Here is a 21558-nt window from a genome sequence, read left to right as displayed (position 1 = left end):
GAGCCCTCCCATGGGCCCAAACGGCAGTTTATCACCACAAATGGGGTACTGCCACACTAAGGACAAATTGGGCAACAAAATGGGGTATTTTGTTCCCTGTGAAAATAAGAAATTTTGATCACAAATGACATTTTATTGGAAAAAATGACATTTTTTTTATTTCAGAGCCCAATTCAAATACGTGCTGTGAAAAAAATGTGCGGTCAAAATGGTAACAACAACCCTAAATGAATTCCTTGAGGGGTGTAGTTTACAAAATGGGGGCACCTTTTGGGGATTCCTACTGTCTTGACACCTCAACACCTCTTCAAACCTGGCATGCTGCCTAAAATATATTCTAATAAAAAAGAGGACTCAAAATGCACTAGGTGCTTCTTTGCTTCTAGGGCTTGTCTTTTAGTCCACGAGCGCAGTAGGGCCACATGTGGGACATTTCTAAAAACTGCAGAATCTGGAAAATACATATTTAGTAGTGTTTCTCTGGTAAAACCTTCTGTGTTACAGAAAAAAAAATGAATAAAATTGAAATTCAGCAAGAAAAATGAAATTTGCAAATTTCACCTCCACTTTGCTTTAATTCCTGTGAAATGCCTGAAGGGTTAAAAAACTTTATAACTGCTGTTTTGAATACTTTGAGGGGTCTAGTTTTTAAAATGGGGTGTTTTATCAGGGTTTCTAATACATAGGCCCCACAAAGCCACTTCAGAACTCAAGAGGTACCTTAAAAAAAAGGCTTTTTAAATTTTCTTAAAAATATGAGAAATTGCTGTTTATGTTCTAAGCCTTGTAACGTCCAAGAAAAATAAAAGAATGTTCAAAAAACGATGCCAATCTAAAGTAGACATATGGGAAATGTGAACTAGTAACTATTTTGGGTGGTATAACCGTCTGTTTTACAAGCAGATGCATTTAAATTCTGAAAAATGCAATTTTTTCAAAATTTTCTCTAAATTTTGCAATTTTTCACCAATAAACACTGAATATATCGACCAAATTTTACCACGAACATGAAGCCCAATGTGTCACGAGAAAACAATCTCAGAATCGCTTGGGTAGGTTTAAGCATTCCGACGTTATTACCACATAAAGTGAAATATGTCAGATTTGAAAAATGGGCTCTGAGCCTTAAGGCCAAATCTAGGCTGCGTCCTTAAGGGGTTAACTATGTAACTATCATCTGAGCTCCCACAATGCAATCAACTATGGTAACAAAAAAAACATCAGAATTATGAATGCAGCTCTGGATGCGACTAGAAAATAGGACATAATGTAACTCAGGATTAGTTTGTAAAGCACAGTACTTACAAACTTGCTCAAGGTATGTTGTTCAAAATGTACTGTTAGTAGTAGAAGTCTAGCTTTTGGTGCTAAAGCACACTACATTTTTGTAATCATACTTTGCGTGATTTGGAGGAAATATTTTTTTAGTCATTCAGGCATTTTTGTATTTTCATTTATTTGCTTTGGTAATATGGGTTAGGAGAAAGTGTCTCAACATTTACCTGCATGACACTTCAGTGCTTCAAGGAGAAAAATACAATGCCCTGAATGCTATGTCGTACCTCATGTATTTTGAATATGAATTGTGCCATATAGAGCTGCAGGAATACGCTTCTGTCAGTGCAGCACAGTATTTTTCCTTAGAAGACTTGCTTCTAGGGAAGGACACCTAAATAATACGTAATGCGATGCAACATGGCACTTTTTTTTCCTGTCAGAAAATAACTCCACATGCAGATTTCAGTACGGACCCATTTAGGGTATATAATGCTATGCTAAAGGGTTATTTCCAACTCATATATGTCTGATAGATGCAAGTATCTAGGGCTCATTCAGACAAGCGTATATGTAGTCCGTGCAACACCGGTTAAAACAACGGCCGTCACACGAACTTATGTACTTCAATGGGGCTGTTCAAACTAACGTTGTTTCAACGGAGCGTGTGAAGGGTCCGTGAAAATAGCAGGCCATGTCACTCCATGGCTGTTTCTGTGATTCCCGCCACTTTTCTATTAATTCTCTATCTGGATGCAGCAGCCAGTGGCCGCCTCACCAGGTTGGACACGGTCTGGGGACCCCCGTCCTGGAGGTAGATGCAGGTCTCAGAGGTGGGACCTGCATCTATCAGACATTTATGGCTTATCCTGTGGATAGGAGCCCCTTCAATGCAATATACGACAGCAAAAGATTATGGGACTGTTGTAATTTGTTAGGGCTAAATTTATAACTGATTTATGATGAATGATTATCAAACTCTTCCCTTCTTCAGATGACCTAAGGGGCGCAGATATTGTAAAAGAAGCTTGCAAAGATATTGGCTCTGTCACAGACTATATTTTTGAAATACGGTTCAATTCAGACGTATATTCACCAGGTAAGTGTTTTAGAACTAAATCAAGTCTATAGTGAATGCTGAGTGGGTAGAGATCAGCTGTCAAACTCTTGGTTGGAATTGACCTTATTTTCCTTCTTCTTAGTGGTCAGGTTTCCAGAGTCCCAAAACCAGGCCCTTCAAATACAAAAGCGGTTGCTAAGCGAAGCTGCAACCTTCATCCTCACCGTGCAGATCCCCAGCTTTGTAAGTGGAAATTTATTAACATAGAAATTAGTATTTGCTACTATAGCATAAGCCAAATATAACATGTAAACAACTAAGGCTAAGTTCACACTAGCGTCGTCTCCCGTTCAGGTCTCTATGGTCAGAGGAAGAGAGGACCGAAAATCCAAAGGGAAAGCATTGCTTCCGTTTGAATGACCATTGATTTCAATGGTAATTCTTTTGTTTCAGTTGGATTCCATTTGCCTCCGTTCGCCAGGTTTTTTCGTTTTCTTCACGGAAGTAAAAGTGCTGCAGACTGCACTTCTGCTTCCCTGAAAGGAACGGAAACCTAGCGGAACGGAGGCAAACGGAATCCAACTGAAACAAAAGAATTACCATTGAAATCAATGGTCATTCAAACAGAAGCAATGCTTTCCGTTTGGATTTTCAGTTATCTCTTCCTCTGACGGAAGAGACCTAAACGGGAGACGACGCTAGTGTGAACTTCGCCTATAGGGCCTTTCTCCCTAGAATAAAAAACATCAACACCTAAAACCCTTCTGTCAAGTTGTTAAAAATACTATTTAACTGTATGTCTGTTTGTGGGGAAAGTGAGTGCTAATCAATATAGTCACTATTGGGGTATGTTCACACGTGACAAATTTGTTGCAGAAATTTCTGCAACTGTTCCAAATATCTTAATGGGGTTTTTCAAAAATCCATACACATGCTGCTGTAACAACCCTATTTAGATGTATACAACATATTTTCAGTCGTAGAAACTTCTGCTAAAAAAATCTGCCACATGTAAACATGCCCTTATGCTTCCTACAGGGGTTTTCATACAACTTTTCTGACTCCTGTATGGCATCTCTGCCTAGTTACGCAGTGAACGTCCTTCCCTTGAACTTCCCTAAGATCTTATCATTACCTACGTAAAAAATTCTGGACTTTAGAAAAGCTGGGTGGCAAAGCATATAGGAGCAGTCATGTCGTCATATTGGTTATTACCCTACAAACTGCATCATGTGAATTTTCTTCTCACTAACAATTTACTGTGTCTGACAGATAAAAGCCTGTCTGAACCACGTCATTGTTCCCCTGGATGGTAAAACACTAAAAGAGGCTCTTCACACACATGGAATCAATATAAGATATTTGGGAACAGTCACGGAGATGATTGACACGATGCAAGGCCGTCCTGCTCTGGATCATATTTATGTAAGTCTTACATTCACAGTATAAATATATAACTGGGGGTCAATGTGTTCTATGAGGAACGCTGTGGGTAAGGCTGGGTTCAGACAGCGTTTGCAGTGTATATAAGCTGGGAAAATCTCCCGACGTATATGTAAAAGGAGGCTGAGACGGATGCTGAACACGGACATCCATCACCCATAGGCTAATATGGCATCCGTTTAACATATACGTCATGAAAAGCTTATGAGCTATACCTGCCTCGTCTGCCTTTCAGTGGCATACATCACACATAGGCTTTTATTGGATGCCCCTGTATAGAATAGCATAGTCGACTACATTATTCTATCCCGCTTAAAAAAAAATGTATACCAACATATACCAGGCCGACAGAGGTCAAAAGAACATGCTTTCCCGGCACATACGTTAAATGTATACTGCAGTGTGAATACAGCCCAACTTATTAGGTGTAAGAAAGCACATTTGAGGATTTTCTAAAAAAATATATAAAAATAGCTTTATTCCTGAAACCCCATATTGTTCTAAGAAACTGCATGTTAATATATAGAAATAGTCCCAAGAGAGCCTTGTATTTTATGTAAGTGCTGGGGACTGAGAGCGAGACTAAGGCAGTGACGTATATCTTTTCAGCATTAATGAGGGCAAGAGTGTAGGATCGCAGCATGAATTTGTGGTAATGTGCGACAGCGCGTGAGTGAGGCTTCCGTCACTGGCGTTCAGCAGACCTAGAGCATCTTTTTAAGTAGGGAGTTTGAGTTACGTGCGGAGTTTGTTATCTACAGTAGGGGGCGCAACACAATACGACATTTCAGTGGACTGTAGTCTAGTTTGAGAAAAAGAGGGAGAAGATGGGAGAGAGTGCCAGTCTTAGGATGTTTGTAAGATGGTCCAAGTCTAGGTCATGTGTATTTCTATGGATGTAGGTGGTAGATTTTGTGGAGAGGGTTAAATATGATCGGATAGTAAAGCAAAGGAGATGGTGATCCAAGAGCAGGAAAGGTCAGTTGGAGAAATCAGAGATCAAGCGTAGTCGGCGGAAGATCAGATCAAGCAAGTAGCCATCTTTATGTGTTGGGAAGTTAGTGAGCTGGGAAAGTCCTGGGGAGGAGGTAAGATAAAGGAGAATGGAAGAGGACAAAGAGTAAGGCTTTGTTCACATTTGCATTGTGATTTCCGTTCATAATGGAAGCATTGGGCTCCCTCCGCTCAATGGTGCTCTGGGCAGCCACCTACTCTGCCTATCCCTAGTCCCAGCACTGCAAGCCATCCTTTGAATAACTACTAATCCTTATAATTATTTTTACAACAGAGAATCCTAATTATTGAAATAGTCACACGTTCATCCAAAATGATCCTGCGGAGCTACCTACAGGTAAGAGAAATCAGACCAGTCTCAGTCTTACTAATCTTTACTAGTTAAAAGAAAAGAATAACTCCACACTATTAACTATGGATCCAATTTGTACATAATTCTCTTGACATCCAGTCCATAAAGCAGCCCATATGGACAATACATATGGTAAAACATAATACTCCCTGAGATCAGCGGTTGGGTATCACATCTTAACAGAACCTATACTAGGGAATGATTGCATGTGTAGTGCTCTGTTATTTTCTGATATTTACTCCTTTGTGTCCTTCCAGTGGATTTTCTGCCATAGCTACATGGTGGCTCTTGCTATGGGTAGCCCCACAAGCAGCATTGCTGTAGCAGCACCATACAGTGCTGCCACAATGACAGGACAACCGGATTTTGATTTGGTTTGCCCCACTTGTAACTTCTTAGGGCACTGGGAGCAATGCACCCACTCGGGCTATTACAAGAAGCAGATATCCTACCAATACCGTAGCTGAAAGCTCATTTAGATGTGTGTATGTATGTGTGCCAGTGTCCTTATAATGTAATGTATCATGGCATCCGTTTTCTTATATTAGGGAATAGAGATGTCGGCTTTGTCAGCTGCAGTCAGCCACTTTTTGAACTGCTTCTTGAGTTCTTACCCAAATCCTGTGGCTCATCTGCCTCCTGATGAGCTCCTCTCTCGTAAACGCAAGAACAAGAAGAAGATGCGTTCACTGGAAAATGGAGACAGTACAGCCTGGACCAGTATGACGCCGGCTGACCTGTGGAAGCAAATTCAGCAGAATGCAAAAGACAGCTTCGATTTTACCCTTTCATGGTAGGATTCTAATTATTGACAGGAGATATCTCAGACACCGAATAGAGCAGGTTCTTTAAAGCTCTGTTCACACTGCAGGAGCGTACGCCAAACGTATTCATAGGGCCCCAGCGTATCTTTTAATTATTGTACAATGGCGACATATTCCACTGTATGCCTATAAGGCGGCATATATTGCAGCCTTCCATCAGAGGTATACGTCGAGGAAAACTCCTGATGTATATCTCTGGTAAATGGATAAAACGCAGTGTGAACAGAGCCTTAAGTCCGCAGCTTAGTAGATATGTTTGATAAAGTAGTGATCATTGACGCAGCCTTTTTTTAGGACTTTGTTTCATTAATCCAATTTAAGAACACTAGTGTCAGCCTCTCCCCAGCCTGAAATATCTAAAAAAAGGAACAATAAATCCTATTCAACTGCATAGGCAATGTATATAAGATGGCCTGTAGGTCGACTTTCCCTTTAACTATTCATATTCAGAACCTTTTTTTAACCAGCTGTCTTTTTATTAAAAAAATAATCATCCCCTATAAGCGGACATTACATTTTTGTTGGCCACAGGCATTATAATTTAGAGGTACACCTTTGGAGGAAACACTTGGGCAGGTTGGATTTTTCCAGTCTGATCATTCTATTCCTATGAGATAAGCAGTTTTAGATTTGTCTAACAGCCCCTGATCTCAATTTCCCCAATTAAATATTATGCAGATGAGAGTAAGGCCTTATTCAGACAAACGAGGGGAAACTCTGACGTGAAAAACTGCGGTTTTTCACGTCAGAGTTGCCCCTGTGCTGGTCCCGTTTTCACAGATCCCCATAGACTTGAGTCCATGGAGGGATCCGTGAAAACGGAAGACAATAGGACATGTCCTATTTTTCAACTGACACTTCACACGGTCTGTTAAAACAACGGCCGTGTGTATGGCCCCATTGAAATACATGTGTCCTTGTGACGGCCGTTGTTTTATCGGCCGTTACACCAACGTATTTTACGTTTGTCTGAATACGGCTTAAGGGCATGGCCAGACGTGGCGGATTTCCTCTTGAATTCCGCAGCGGACACTCCGCAGCGTTAATCCGCAGCGGAGCCGTTTCTCCATTGACTTCCACTTTTATTTAGCAGTGTTCGTTTAGACAATGCGTAAAATTCCGCTGCGGAGCATAGGCTGCGGTGCTGAATTTGGTGTCCGCAGCATGCAATGGCTGTTGCGGAGTTGTGGCGGACTGGTTGAGGACTCACAGCGGAATTTCTCCATTGACTTCAATGGAGATTCTAATTTCCGCAATGAAGTCCGCAGCTGTCATGCACATGTTATGTGTGCTGCGGATGCGTCTTGCTTTTTTGACATGACATTTCTTCATTCTGGCTGGACCTATGTATTTCTAGGTCTACAGCCAGACTGAGGAAGTCAATGGGGCTCCCGGAATTACGGGAGCGTTGCTAGGAGACGTCAGTAAATAGTCACTGTCCAGGGTGCTGAAAGAGTTAAGCGATCGGCAGTAACTGTTTCTGCACCCTGGACAGTGACTACCGATCCCAATATACAGCAACCTGTAAAAAAAAATAGAAGTTCATACTTACCGAGAACTCCCTGCTTCTGTCTCCAGTCCGGCCTCCCAGGATGACGTTTCAGTCTAAGTGACGGCTGCAGCCAATCACAGGCCAAGCACAGGCTGCAGCGGTCACATGGACTGCCGCGTCATCCAGGGAGGTCGGGCTGGATGCCGAAAGAGGGACGCGTCACCAAGACAACGGCCGGTAAGTATGAAATTCGTTTACTTTCACTAGGGAAAGTGCTGTCCCTTCTCTCTATCCTGCACTGATAGAGAGAAGGGAAGCACTTTTACCGCAGTCCACATCAATTTACTGCACATTTTGGGCAGATCCGCCGCAGAATCTGCAACGCAGATTCTGTGCGGCATTGATGCGGACAGTTGCGGAGGAAATCCGCCACGTGTGGGCATGCCCTAACAGGTATGATTGGGTTTGGGGCTGATAGATGTAACCTTAATGTTTATATGGCTGAACAGGGTCTAAAATGCAAAGCTGCTTTTACGGATACATCCTTTGGTGGTAAAGCCTGTCTGTCCTTGCATGTCATCCTTCCTCTATCACTGTCTTAAATAAGTCTAATATTCTATGTGCCGTGCGTTTCAGTGATTCTGTGGAGCAGTTGGTTGAGAAGTTCACCCTGCAGAAAGTGACGCTCCTCCGGGAGTTCTGTATAAAGACCGGAGTCCAGGTAATTGTCTGAACGTGTATATGGAATGCCTTGTTTAATATCTGCAGGGCTCACGCTATTTATAGGGCAGCTTTCATACGTGTAATGTGTGCTATGCGGTCAAGTTTTTTTTTTGTTTCTGCATGATAAAAAAATTAATTATTTCTGCTGTTTATATTTTACAATATTCTTTTTTTTAAGGTAATATTTATATTTGATGGACTTTCCAAATACATTTCTAAAGTCCTGTAGTGTACATAAAAATGAAAGTGTCTTTGGATGCTACAATATAATCACTTGACATTTCAGGGCCAAAGCCTGAGGCTGCACTACTGAGAGATTCTGATGACAACATTTCCCCATCACATTTCTCACTGGTGCAGTATTGTCATGGAGAACTTCAAATCACCTTCCACACCAGTGTCTACATATATACGCACAACTGCCACTAAACATGACTCAAGGAAAATTCTAAAATGTATTACATATTTCACACATTAGTTCATTTTCTTAGGTTCTTCTACGGGAATACAATTTTGAAAGTCGCCACAAGCCTGCCTTAACAGAGGAAGACATTCTTAATATGTTTCCAGTAGTCAAACATGTCAACATTAAGGCCAAGGAGGCACATGAACTATTCACTAAAGCACAGATGAGCATACAGCAAGGTAATTTCTCCACCCTGTGTTCCGTTTTTTGTACTATTTAAAGGGAAGTTATCACCTATATATTTTATTTTCAAATTAAAACCAGATAATGAAACATCATTTTTTATTCTACTTTCTGTATATGATTATGGGGCAGCGATCTTGCCTGAGCTGCTGTTAACAGCATTTAGAGATATGCTTTACAGCAGCCACATGGACCATAGGAACCTGTGAATGGAGAGAACGCATTGACTTCTATTGTAGGGTTTTCTAGGCGTGCTCTGTGACATGTGCAGGATGGGGTAGGAGAGTTGTGTCCATCTCCTATTCTCAATGGTGGATTCTGTATTATCTATATAGAGGTGTTATCTTTCATTGTAATCTTGCCTGTGATAATATTGAGGAGATTGCTAAAACGTGATCTCTACAGAACAGGAAGTGTCAGTCTATTATGAGGCTCAGTGGTCAGAGTGAGAACTGCAAGCTTTTAGGATTATTTTTTTAATACAGATAATGACATCGAAACTTGAAAAAAACGTCACCAAATATTCTTAAAAAATATGCCTTACATAAAAACTTGATTAAAACAATAGGCAATTTTCTGATGACACATTCCCTTTAACATCTGAAATGATTGCACTATTGTATGAATGAGCTATTAATCAGACACACAGCTCATTCCCAATAGTACATCCTAACGTACTTAAGGTGCCCTAATAAGTATAGCAGACCAATGGACAGTATGCTGTTGATGGTTTCCAGCTTAACAGAAGGTTTTTGTTTGCATTGCACAATTAAGCAAACATTAAGTGAAAATGTATAATGAAGATATATTACAAAGCTGCAAGATTTTACATTTTATGATAATTATGACCAGTGAGTCAATCATTTTGGAATCATTGCCTTAAAGGGAATGTACTGTGAAAGTGAATGCAAAGCTCCAAATCTCCCGCCTGCATACACAAAAATACAGGTAAAATTCTGACTGCCTGTAGCCACCACAAGGAGGCCCTTAGGACTTACTGTATACTGTTTATACATTGAACACAATTGTTAATGTCTATGCAATAAGCTCCGCTTAGTGGCAGCTGCAGGCAGACAAAATTTTATGGCTGTGTGAAGGAGACTTTAAGCTCTGTAGGAGAAAAATTGAGGATTGATTGATTGATTCGAAAATATATTAACAATATCAAATGGACATATTTTTATGTCCTAATTGTGGTCACATTAACGCAATAGGACGTATTACTATGTCCTGGTGATCCTGCAAGTAATACTAGTATTCCAATACATTATATATGCGCTCAAATGACTGCAGATTCAAGTCCCCTAGTACAACGAAAAAAAAAAGCAAAATTAAAAGGGGTATTACAGCCTAAAGCATTTATCACCTATCCGCTGGGGAAGGGTCCGCCCACTGGGGACCCCATCGATTGCCAGGACAGGGGTCCCGGTTTCCCTAGCCGCAAGATGGCATCTAAATTCGAGGAGGTTTTGAAATGGAGTGGCATGTGCGATGGCTCTCCATTCAAAGTCTATGGGATGATGGAAACAGCAAAACACAGCGCTCGGCTGTTTCCATCAGCCCCATAGACTTTAAATCGCATGGCACCGCACATGCCTGGCCGCCGCTCCAATTTAAACTCCTCCTAGCTATTTTTCACATATATCATCTACACATTGGGATTAACATGGTCAGTGATTATACATTCCTGAACATTTAATGTTATATTTTACTATTTGTAACTTAAAATACTTTTATAATCATGCTTTGCAGGAGGCCTAAAAGAAGGAGTTGTTTTGTTGAATGAAGCCCTGGTCCAGTTCAACAATGTGTATGGTGCAATTCATCCTGACATTGCCATGTGCCTACGTTTGCTTGCCAGGGTCAAGTTCATTTTGGGAGACATAGCAGAGGTGAGATCGATTACGAATATGTTGAAGGGCCGTAGAAGGGCCGGTCTCTCAAAAACAAATAAATAGACCCAATGTCGAGATAAAAGGACATAAATCTGTCTGGGATAAAAGGAAGCCGCTGAGATCCTGGCCATGACTCCTGACCTCTCTGCTCAGAGTATCTGTACAGTTTCTGAAGCTGCTACAGTCACTGGTGCTTTTATTCCAAGAAAGGGCAGCTTTCACACCTACAAACACCTGATAATGTTACAAATTTCTCCCTTAATTTCAATATTTTCTGTCTGAAAGAAAGATATAAGACGAGAGTGGGGGCGGTAGTCAGAGATCATGTAGTAATGCTTCCAAACAGCATATGTGTAAAAGCAAATAGTGTTAGGGTCCATACACACTATCCGTGTTTTCACGGGTCCCCGCATGTCCGCAAATCTGTGCCGCACAAACTCAGGACATGTCTTATTACGGCCCGCAAATTCGATGCGGACATGCCCATAGAAGTCAATGCGCCCGTGGAAAATGCGGGTACACCTCCGTGTGTCAACCGCAGTTTGTGGATTTGCGGAAGTGTTGCTAGGCGACGACCGGGAATGAGTTCTGTCGTCATCCTGTTTTACCTAGGCTTTTTTTTTTTTATCCGCATTTTGCGGATTACATACGGATGAACTGCGGAGGACTTTTCACGGAACACGGTCCTGGAATTTGCGGACCAGAAAAACACTACGGTCGTGTGCATGAGGCCTTAGGGTATATTCACACGCACTAATTACGGACGTAATTCGGGCGTTTTTGCCACGAATTACGTCCGAAAATAGCGCCTCAATAGCGTTGACAAACATCTGCCCACTGAAAGCAATGGGCAGACGTTTGTCTGTTCACACGAGGCGTATATTTACGCGCCGCTGTCAAATGACGGCGCGTAAATAGACGCCCGCGTCAAAGAAGTGACCTGTCACTTCTTTGGCCGTAATTGGAGCCGTTATTCATTGACTCCAATGAATAGCAGCGCCAATTACGTCCGTAATGGACGCGGCGTTCAAGCGCCTGCACATGCTGTTACGGCTGAAATTACGGGGATGTTTTCAGGCGGAAACATCCCCGTAATTTCAGCCGTTACGGACGCTGTCGTGTGAACATACCCTTAGGGTATGTGCACACGAGGGCATTACGTCCGTAATTGACGGACGTATTTCGGCCGCAAGTACCGGACCGAACACAGTGCAGGGAGCCGGGCTCCTAGCATCATACTTATGTACGACGCTGGGAGTCCCTGCCTCGCTGCAGGACAACTGTCCCGTACTGTAATCATGTTTTCAGTACGGGACAGTTGTCCTGCAGCGGGGCAGGGACTCCTAGCGTCGTACATAAGTATGATGCTAGGAGCCCGGCTCCCTGCACTGTGTTCGGTCCGGTACTTGCGGCCGAAATACGTCCGTCAATTACGGACGTAATGCCCTCGTGTGCACATACCCTCATGAGTAAATCCAGCTATTTATTCCGGAGGTCCTGTCAGACATGACTAATGAACAACAGAGGTCCAACGTGCAAGAACAGTATAAAGCCTTCTGCTAATTTCATGGCACATATGGGACGTCCACCACTAAGCTTGCCTGGCTGAAACTAGTTGATGTCCTAGCAGTTACCTCTTGGAAACACTGTTAGGCGGAATTCACACGACAGGGATTCCCGGCCGGGTGCCGGCCGTTCATAAATCGGCCGGCACCCGGCTGCATTAGGAATAATAGACCCCTAATGGGGCTATTCACACGACCGATTTTTTGACGGCCGGGAAAACCGCCCGTCAAAAAGTAGGACATGCTCTATTTTCAGCCGGGTGCCCGGCCGCCCGGCTCCCATAGAAGTCTATGGGGCCGGGTAATACACGGCCATCACTGGAATGTGTTCCGAGTGATGGCCGGGTCTACCGTCGCTCGCGCACTCTCTCTCCTCCTCCTCACAGTGCAGAGTGCATGTGAGGAGGAGGATCTTTTATTGCTCGCTGTAGGAGTCGGAATCCCCAATCCCCGGCTGGGGATTGGGGATTCCGCTACAGGAGAAGTGAGTGACTACACTGTCCATATATGGACACAGCGAAGTCACGCACTTCTGCAGCGGAATCCCCGACTCTATGGCCGGGGATGCCGCTACAGGAGAAGTGAGTGACTACACTGTCCATATATGGACACAGCGAAGTCACTCACTTCTGCAGCGGAATCCTCGACTCTATGGCCGGGGATTCCACTACAGGAGAAGTGAGTGACTACACTGTCCATATATGGACACAGCGAAGTCACTCACTTCTGCAGCGGAATCCCCGACTCTATGGCCGGGGATTCCGCTACAGGAGAAGTGAGTGACTACACTGTCCATATATGGACACAGCGAAGTCACGCACTTCTGCAGCGGAATCCCCGACTCTATGGCCGGGGATGCCGCTACAGGAGAAGTGAGTGACTACACTGTCCATATATGGACACAGCGAAGTGACTCACTTCTGCAGCGGAATCCCCGACTCTATGGCCGGGGATTCCGCTACAGGAGAAGTGAGTGACTACACTGTCCATATATGGACACAGCGAAGTGACTCACTTCTGCAGCGGAATCCCCGACTCTATGGCCGGGGATTCCGCTACAGGAGAAGTGAGTGACTACACTGTCCATATATGGACACAGCGAAGTCACGCACTTCTGCAGCGGAATCCCCGACTCTATGGCCGGGGATGCCGCTACAGGAGAAGTGAGTGACTACACTGTCCATATATGGACACAGCGAAGTGACTCACTTCTGCAGCGGAATCCCCGACTCTATGGCCGGGGATTCCGCTACAGGAGAAGTGAGTGACTACACTGTCCATATATGGACACAGTGACGTCACTCACTTCTGAAGCGGAATTCCCGACCTGTGGCAGGGAATTCCTCTTCAGGAGAAGTCAGTGACTACACTGTCCATATATGGACATTGAAGTCAGTGACTTGTCCTGGAAGGGGGGGAGATGGGTGCAACCTACAGGGGACTGTGTGGCATCACCTACAGGGGGCAGGGTGGCATCACCTACAGGGGGCAGGGTGGCATCACCTACAGGGGGCAGGGTGGCATCACCTACAGGGGGCAGGGTGGCATCACCTACAGGTGGCAGGGTGGGTGGCATCACCTACAGGGGGCAGGGTGGGTGGCATCACCTACAGGGGGCAGGGTGGGTGGCATCGCCTACAGGGGGCTGTGTGGCATCGCCTACAGGGGGCTGTGTGGCATCGCCTACAGGGGGCTGTGTGGCATCGCCTACAGGGGGCAGGGTGGCATCACCAACAGGGGGCTGTGTGGCATCACCTACAGGGGGCTGGGTGGCATCACCTACAGGGGGCTGGGTGGCATTACCTGCAGGGGGCTGGGTGGCATTACCTACAGGGGCTGTGTGGCATCACCAACAGGGGGCTGGGTGGCATTACCTACCAGGGGGGCTGTGGCATTATCTACAAAGGGCTGTGTGTGGCAACAAATTTAAATGAAATTCATCCGATTTTAAAACGGACAGGGAAAAAAACGGATGCAAATCGGGTCCAAATCGGCCGGAAAAAACGGCAACTCGGCCCGGAACGGAATCGGAACGGATGCAAATCGGATGCAAACCGGCCGGGAAAAATCGTCCAAAAACGGCCGATTTTCCCGGCCGACACTCGGACCCTGTCGTGTGAATGAGGCCTTATGATGTCGCAGCAGCTTGCCTTTACGAAAACCCACTTGTGATGTCACAGTAGCTTACTTGACTGAAATCCACTTTTAAAGTCATAATAGCTTATTTGACTGAGTTATGTCACAGCAGTTTACCTGACTGAAACCCACCTGTGATGTCACAGTAGCATACCTGACTAAAACCCACCTGTGATGTGTCAGTATCATTGCTGACTGAAACTTACGTGTTATGTCACAATAGCTTTCTTGACTGTAACAGTTGTGATGTCACAGCACAAAAATTTACTTGTGATGTCACAGCAGGTTACCTGCCTGAAACACAGTTGCAAGGTCATGGCATCTTACCAGACTAAAACCCACTTGTGATGTCAGATTATCGTACCTGACTGAAACTCTCTTGGGATATTACAGTAGCTTAACCAGGGGGCAGCAACAAGAAAGAAGACCCCTGTGAATGAACAGTATATGGGCTCCTTGACTTCCAACTGCTAATTTGATAAGAGCAGGGGACTAGCTATAGACCACCTCATTTACGACTCCCTAGAAAATCTTTCACGGTTATACCAATCCATCAGTAATTCTAAGACATGGATAGGAAGAAGCGTAGTCCCTTACATGTGGTCTAATAAACAATAAGAATCACCATTATTTTTTAGCGTTGGCCCCCATGTAAGCTGCACAGGGTACATATGTGGTATGCCCACCCCTGTATTGACAGGTTGGTACTACACACTTTAGAGCTAGCTATTTAGACAACAGACATGTCATAGAGAAGGCGTCCTTGTGGAGTCCAGGGTTTGAGAATCCCATAAGCTATAAACCAAGAACAAAAGATCCTAGGTCAAAGTGTTTACCAGAGAGGTGGCTACACAAGCTGCCTTTCTACACTAAAATGAAAGAAGGATATGGAAACCGCTAAACTTAGTTATTAATGTAGTAAATAATGTATAGGTTATGTTTTGACTGCCAAGCATAGTACTAGAACATAACCTACCTAAGGGGGTTGTCTCACCAAACAAACCCTATAATCTAATCACCGTGGGTCCAGTTCCCAAGACCCCCGGCAAGCAGCTGAAATTGCTGGGGGATGACCTAGCCGGCTGCTTACTTCCTCTGCCAAGGCCACCGCAGTAGAAATATATTGCATGGCAGCCATTCAGATGAATGGCCATCCATATAAAACAAATACAGCTCGAGTATGCCAGAGCGGGAGCCCCTACTAGTCAGTGACTCTCCTCTCCGGCTCATACAGAGGGGGTCCCATTTGAGGGCATAATATAGACAGGGGTTGTTCTGATGGGACAACCCCTTTAAAGGTCACGCTCTAATGTTCATTTATTGGTTTGAAAAGATGGCCTCAATGTTTAAACGAACGGTTTGTAATTCTAGATGGCAATCTTCTAACTTGTTGCATTGTGTCCCTTTGACTTTTGGCTCGGAGATCTCTGAGCTATGCTGAGGGCAGTGTCATTGAAACAAATGATACTGTATTTCTCCTGCATACAACAATGGACCTACATTGTAAATTTGCCTTTATCAAAGGCCATTATATATAAGGTACAAAATGCATGTCATTACTGGACATGCTACCTTTTTGTTTTAATTTATCTATATTTTATATTTGACCTAAGACTGCAGCATTGTGGAAATATAACAGATCTACACTGAAATGCCATTCTACCCACAGGCTCTGGATAACCAACAGAAAGCCGTAATAATGACAGAGAGGACATTGGGATATGACAGCAGCAGCACAGTTCAGGACTATGTAAGGCTGGTTTTACCCCTTTAGTGTCCAACCCCTAAGTAATATAAAACGGATGTATACCACTGTTCGCAGTCGTGCAGTACACGCAATTTTTATCCATTTTTCCATTAGGTGTTACTCTCACATTACTGTTTTGCCAGTGGACATTTACCAATAGCTTTAAAACTGCTGTACCGTGCCCGATACTTAATGCTGGTCACAGCAGGTGAAGATCATCCTACCATGGCTACACTGGATGTGAGTATCTCTATAAACTAAACATGGGCTAACCTATTATATAAGACACATAGATTATGATACAGTATTATGATATAGTATCTAAAATCTAAGGGTAGCGGATTTATTGCATCATTTTCATGAATTGAAAAATAGAAATATGGGGGATCTTCATGCACTGCTGTCCGAATCTAGAAGACTTGTTCATTGCGCCATGTCTTGTCTCCCTGACAGAGTAATATTGGCTTGGTTCTACAAGCTGTGCTTGAATGTGACTTGTCCCTTCGTTTTCTTGAGAAAGCTTTGGAAGTCAATGAGAAGTATTTTGGACAGAAGTCCCTGGATGCTGCTTTAAGGTATCTGTACCCATTAACAGTGTGATTTTTAAGGGACACCATGTCGGTTTGACAACCTTTTCCAAACATGTAACAAGACACCTATATGTATATAGCTATACAGTATACTTTTTATATCATGCATTTGGGGACTGCAGCTGTGGGGAGTAGGGGGGGGTGGGAGTTCGGTTACTTGACATATGCGCTGCTATATGTATGCAATATGTACATTGCTATTAAGGAGTATGGTATCCATTTCAGTTTGGATTATTTTGATAAAGGAATGTGCCCCTTTCTTAGAATACAGATAGATACTTCTTGTTTGCCATTTTGTGATGTATCCCCCGTATCCTCTACTTTTGTGGAGTTTTACAAGATCAAGTTGTGAATTGCCCCTTTAAGCCATTTACAGCATGATCATTCAACCCTTGCAATGCATAGTCCCATAAAGGCACCATTTAATTCCATCCTCTCCCTTTGGCCGCTTTCACACAAGCTTAATACGGGTGTTTTTTTTGCGCTCCTATTATGGGCGCAACAACTGGTCCTTCCACTGTTCCAGAGAACCGGAGTTGGAGCACCATAGAAGCTTATGGTGCTTAAACTCCAGTTCCGATGCAAAAAAGCACCCCTATTACGCTTGTGAGAATGCGCCCTGTGTTGTTTTTCAATCACTATCTGAAAGAGTAATATACGAGTAAGGTTACGTCTCTGAATTCTGAGCCTTGTACTGCTTGTGTTGGCACAAAACATCTGTCCAGATCAGTGACCTCCAATACCACAGCTGGATTTTTATTGGGGCCTATGTAGAAGATTTATTTAACTTTTTTTGAAAGCATTATTGATTATTTAAATCATTTTATACTTGGGATTATTTATTATTAGTATATTAGTTTTTTTATGATACAATTACACTATCTGCATCCACGCACTTTTTTATTTAAAAAATAGCAACAACATTTCTGAAAAGAGCAGAGCCTTTTTCTAATCGTGGATGAACACGGACCAGCATCGCAGATTTTTTTTGCAGACTGAATAAAAGCGGAATAATAATACAATAATACAGCTGCTTTCCACAGCTCTTATTTGGACAGATTTGTCAGTTTCAAGAGATGAAAACGATACAATGTGCTGCTCAGTCCCTGTTAACAACTGCATTGTGAATTCCGTTTTTCTGTTCCGTCATAGGAGCAGAAAAACTGAATTCTATCTGTGACGGTTTCGTCAAACAATGGACAGCTACGGCGCCAGAAGGGACCCCATTGACTGCATTCTGTTCTATTTTTCCTGTAAAATAAAACGGAATCTGCGACAGAGCCTCCAAAGAAGATGTGAATAGAGCCTTAAAATGAATATCCACCATTCCCTACCATTTTTTTTTTGTTTAAATAAGTAATCAGGACAGAATTTTATAAAGGGATATTCCCAACTTAAACATTTATGGCATATACACAGAATATGCCATAAATGTCTGATAGATGCGAGTACCAGCTCCGGAACCTACACCTATCTCCAGAACACGGGGCCCCTGACCCTCATCCCGTCTCACCAGGCAGAGATTGAGTGGAAAGGTGGCCACGCTCCCCGTAGCGCTCTCCATTCATTTCTATGGGAGTTACAGTAGCAGCTGTGCCAACTTAAATGTTGGGAATAGCCCTTTAATTTCTTAATATATCTTTATAGCGGTTGAAGCTCAATTTTTCTGATACGAAGCTCCAAATCACCTGCATAGTAAAAGAGCATGTTCACACGTGTAGGTTGCTCACCTAAATCTGGACAGAGTCTGCAGCACTGTCGTCGGCAATGCATGTAAATATATGCTTCAGAAGGGAGTTTAGGAGCTAACTGCATACGGTTATACATTAACTCAATAAGAACACAGGATTCTTGTAAGCCCCTAGCTCCATCTAGTGGTGGCGGCAGGTGGCCAGGATGTTATCTTTTAATTCTAGGTCTATGCAGGGGATATGTAGTTCTGTTTCCAAAAGCATACAGTGCTCAGCTATCTTCGTTAGTCCCATAGAGAACGAATGGAGCGGTAGTGCGCACACGTGTCCACTGCTCCATTCAAACAGGTCATGGGACCCTCATTTTAATGATCGCGGACCCACAGATCATACCATTTATCACCTATCCTGTGGATAGGTGATGAATGATTGTCATAGGACAAGCCCTTTGATTATAATTAAAATGATTATAAAGGGGTATTTTTTCCCAGCAGCAGCCCCCTCTTGTACATGGACTGTGCCTGGTAATGCAGCTAAGCTCCAGCTCAACCCATGGAAAAGAATGAGAATAAAAAAACATTCATTGCGCTCTATCTGTTCGACATGAAGCGGGATATAATAGTACTAATTTTCGAGGTCCTGGAACCAGAGGAGGAGTACTGCTATATCACTCTTTACTTCGAACCGGTAGAGCACAATGAATGTATTTTATTGCATGACTTTTTGGAGAATTTGGACACTGTTTCTTTTACATAGTTGTTGCTCTTGGTTTTTAATATTTGTGTTTATTGGACAGATACATTTTAGGATTGTTTCCCTGGACAAGAGTGATGATGTTCCTTCAGGGGGGAAGCAGACCTTTTTTCAAATTTTCCCTGTAAATATGGTGCCTGCTTTAACCCCTTAATAACGAGCGAGGGATATATCTGTCGCAAGCAGGTGTTAGTTCCAGCATAGCGACGGATATATCCGTCACTCTGATCGCACGGGTACTGCCAGTGTACCCATGCGATCAGCGGCAGGAGCACGGCTGTTATACACAGCCTGGCTCCTGCCCCAATTGCCGGAATCGAAGCGCACTCCGATTTTGGCAGTTTAACCCATTAGATGCCGCTGTCAATAGCGACAGCGGCATTTAATGTGTTTGACAGAGGGAGGGAGCTCCCTTTGTCACCACGTTGGTGCCCACGCAAAGAAATCGCGGGGCGCCGTCAGGTTTCCATGGCAGCCGGGGGGCCTAACAAAGACCCCCAGGTCTGCCTTCAGCAACTGCCTATTAGGCCATGCCAGAGGCATGGCCTAATAGATTACCGGTCAGTTTTACACTGACAGGCAATAATGCTCTGGTATACGAAGTATACCAAAGCATTATATAAGCGATCAGCAGGTCGCATAGTGAAGTCCCCTAGTGGGACAAAAAAAAAAGTAAAAACAGTTAAATAAACTTTATGAAGAAAAAAGACGAAAAAGATTATAGTAAAAATAAAAAACACTTTTTCCAAAAAAGTGGTTTTATTTAGTAAAAGTGTAAAAAAAAACTAAACACACACACATATATGGTACCGCCGAGATCGTAACGACTCAAACAATAAAGTTAACACATTAATTAAACTGCCGGGTGAACGGTGTCCAAAAAAAACGCAAAAACCGATGGCAAAATTCCTTTTTTTCTCCCATTCCCACCATTAAAAATAAAAGTTAATCTATAAGTCCTATGTACCCCAAAATACTAACAATGAAAACTACACCTTGTCCCGCAAAAAGCAAGCCCACATACGGCTACATCGACGGAAAAATAAAGTTACGGCTCTTGGAATGCGGCGATGCAAAAACAAGTAATTTTTTTTTTTTAAAAAGGGTTTTATTGTGCAAACGTAGGAAAACATAAAACCTTTACATATTTGGTATCCCTGTAATCGTGCCGACCCATAGAATAAAGGTAACATGTTATTTATGCCGCATAGTGAACGGCGTAAATTTATAACGTGAAAAACAATGCTGGAATAGCTGTTCATTTTCAATTCTTTCCGAAGATAAAGTTAATAAAAGTTAATCAGTATGTTATATGCACCCAAAAATGGTGCAATTGAAAAATACAACTCGTTCCGCAAAACACAAGCCCTTATACGGCTATGTCAACGGAATAAAAAAAAAGTTACGACTCTTAGAATGCAACAGTGAAATAACAACAAATAATCCTTGGTCAGGGGTTAATGTCTTAATTTGATATCATATTTGCATGTATTTGATTGATGGATGCAGGGTCGGAATGATTTCTCCAGAAGATTCTCCAGAGTGCCCAGTGCCTGACGTGATAAGAAGGCCCAGTCAGAACAATGGTTAATAACTATTTTGGATAAATAACCTAGAAGTTCCTATTAAATGTTATCACGACATGGCATGTATGTATGTAAAGCAGAGTTACAATGCAAGTAAAATTGGACATGCACTGGAGTTTGGCCCTCAAAATCATTTCCACAAGTGGGCCTGATGTGCCCCAGTCCAATACAAAATACATTAATAGCAAAGTGTCCAACAACGTTTCATACTAATATGTGCAATGATATATCGAGTATAGTGTCGCATCTGTTCCTTCCTGTAACCAAATCAATGTTCTTTTGTCTTGCAGCCATCATTTGATTTCTCTTGCATATACAAGTAAAGTAGAATTCAGATCAGCAATGCAACATGAAAAAGAAACATTCACCATATACAAAGCTTTGGTAGGTTGAATAATGCATAAGGTAACCCACCTTTTAGTGGCTTTGACCACCCTAAGAATATGGCTTGGATTGCACATTATCACGTCTGGATTAGCTTTAAAAGGGGTTCTCCAGGACAATATATATATATATATATATATAATGTTTATCAGTGAGTTTGATGCAACTTTCAAAATACTTTTTATGAAAAATGATTTCTACTTTTTAAGATACAGCTGCTTTATATAATGTATACAGAGCAGCTGTATGTAATGCTGCATCCTGTATCGGTCAGGTCCGCGGGACTGACGGGTTCAGTGACAGTGGGTCCTGGGTGTCTCTGACACGCAGCATTGAGCGGCTATCGATCACGTCTAAGTTCATAACTTAGATGTGATCG

General features: G+C 42.9%; 1 protein-coding gene across 2 annotated transcripts in view; it reads left to right on the top strand.

Moving 5' to 3' along the window:
* The window catches only part of LOC142656005 (clustered mitochondria protein homolog), a 71925-nt gene that overhangs the window by 43985 nt on the left and 6382 nt on the right, over positions 1 to 21558 (top strand). For both annotated transcript variants that reach the window (XM_075830819.1, XM_075830810.1), the window contains exons 12-23: positions 2270 to 2374; positions 2478 to 2578; positions 3608 to 3760; positions 5067 to 5129; positions 5693 to 5937; positions 8097 to 8181; positions 8675 to 8828; positions 10585 to 10724; positions 16098 to 16178; positions 16290 to 16415; positions 16629 to 16750; positions 21086 to 21179. In XM_075830819.1, the coding sequence (XP_075686934.1) occupies positions 2270 to 2374; positions 2478 to 2578; positions 3608 to 3760; positions 5067 to 5129; positions 5693 to 5937; positions 8097 to 8181; positions 8675 to 8828; positions 10585 to 10724; positions 16098 to 16178; positions 16290 to 16415; positions 16629 to 16750; positions 21086 to 21179 (1469 nt within the window). The remainder of the gene's footprint in view (positions 1 to 2269; positions 2375 to 2477; positions 2579 to 3607; positions 3761 to 5066; positions 5130 to 5692; positions 5938 to 8096; positions 8182 to 8674; positions 8829 to 10584; positions 10725 to 16097; positions 16179 to 16289; positions 16416 to 16628; positions 16751 to 21085; positions 21180 to 21558) is intronic.

This window comes from Rhinoderma darwinii, chromosome 1 (genome assembly GCF_050947455.1).
Source record: "Rhinoderma darwinii isolate aRhiDar2 chromosome 1, aRhiDar2.hap1, whole genome shotgun sequence".
Taxonomy (NCBI): Eukaryota; Metazoa; Chordata; class Amphibia; order Anura; family Rhinodermatidae; genus Rhinoderma; species Rhinoderma darwinii.
This window is presented reverse-complemented; position numbering and strand designations above follow the sequence as displayed.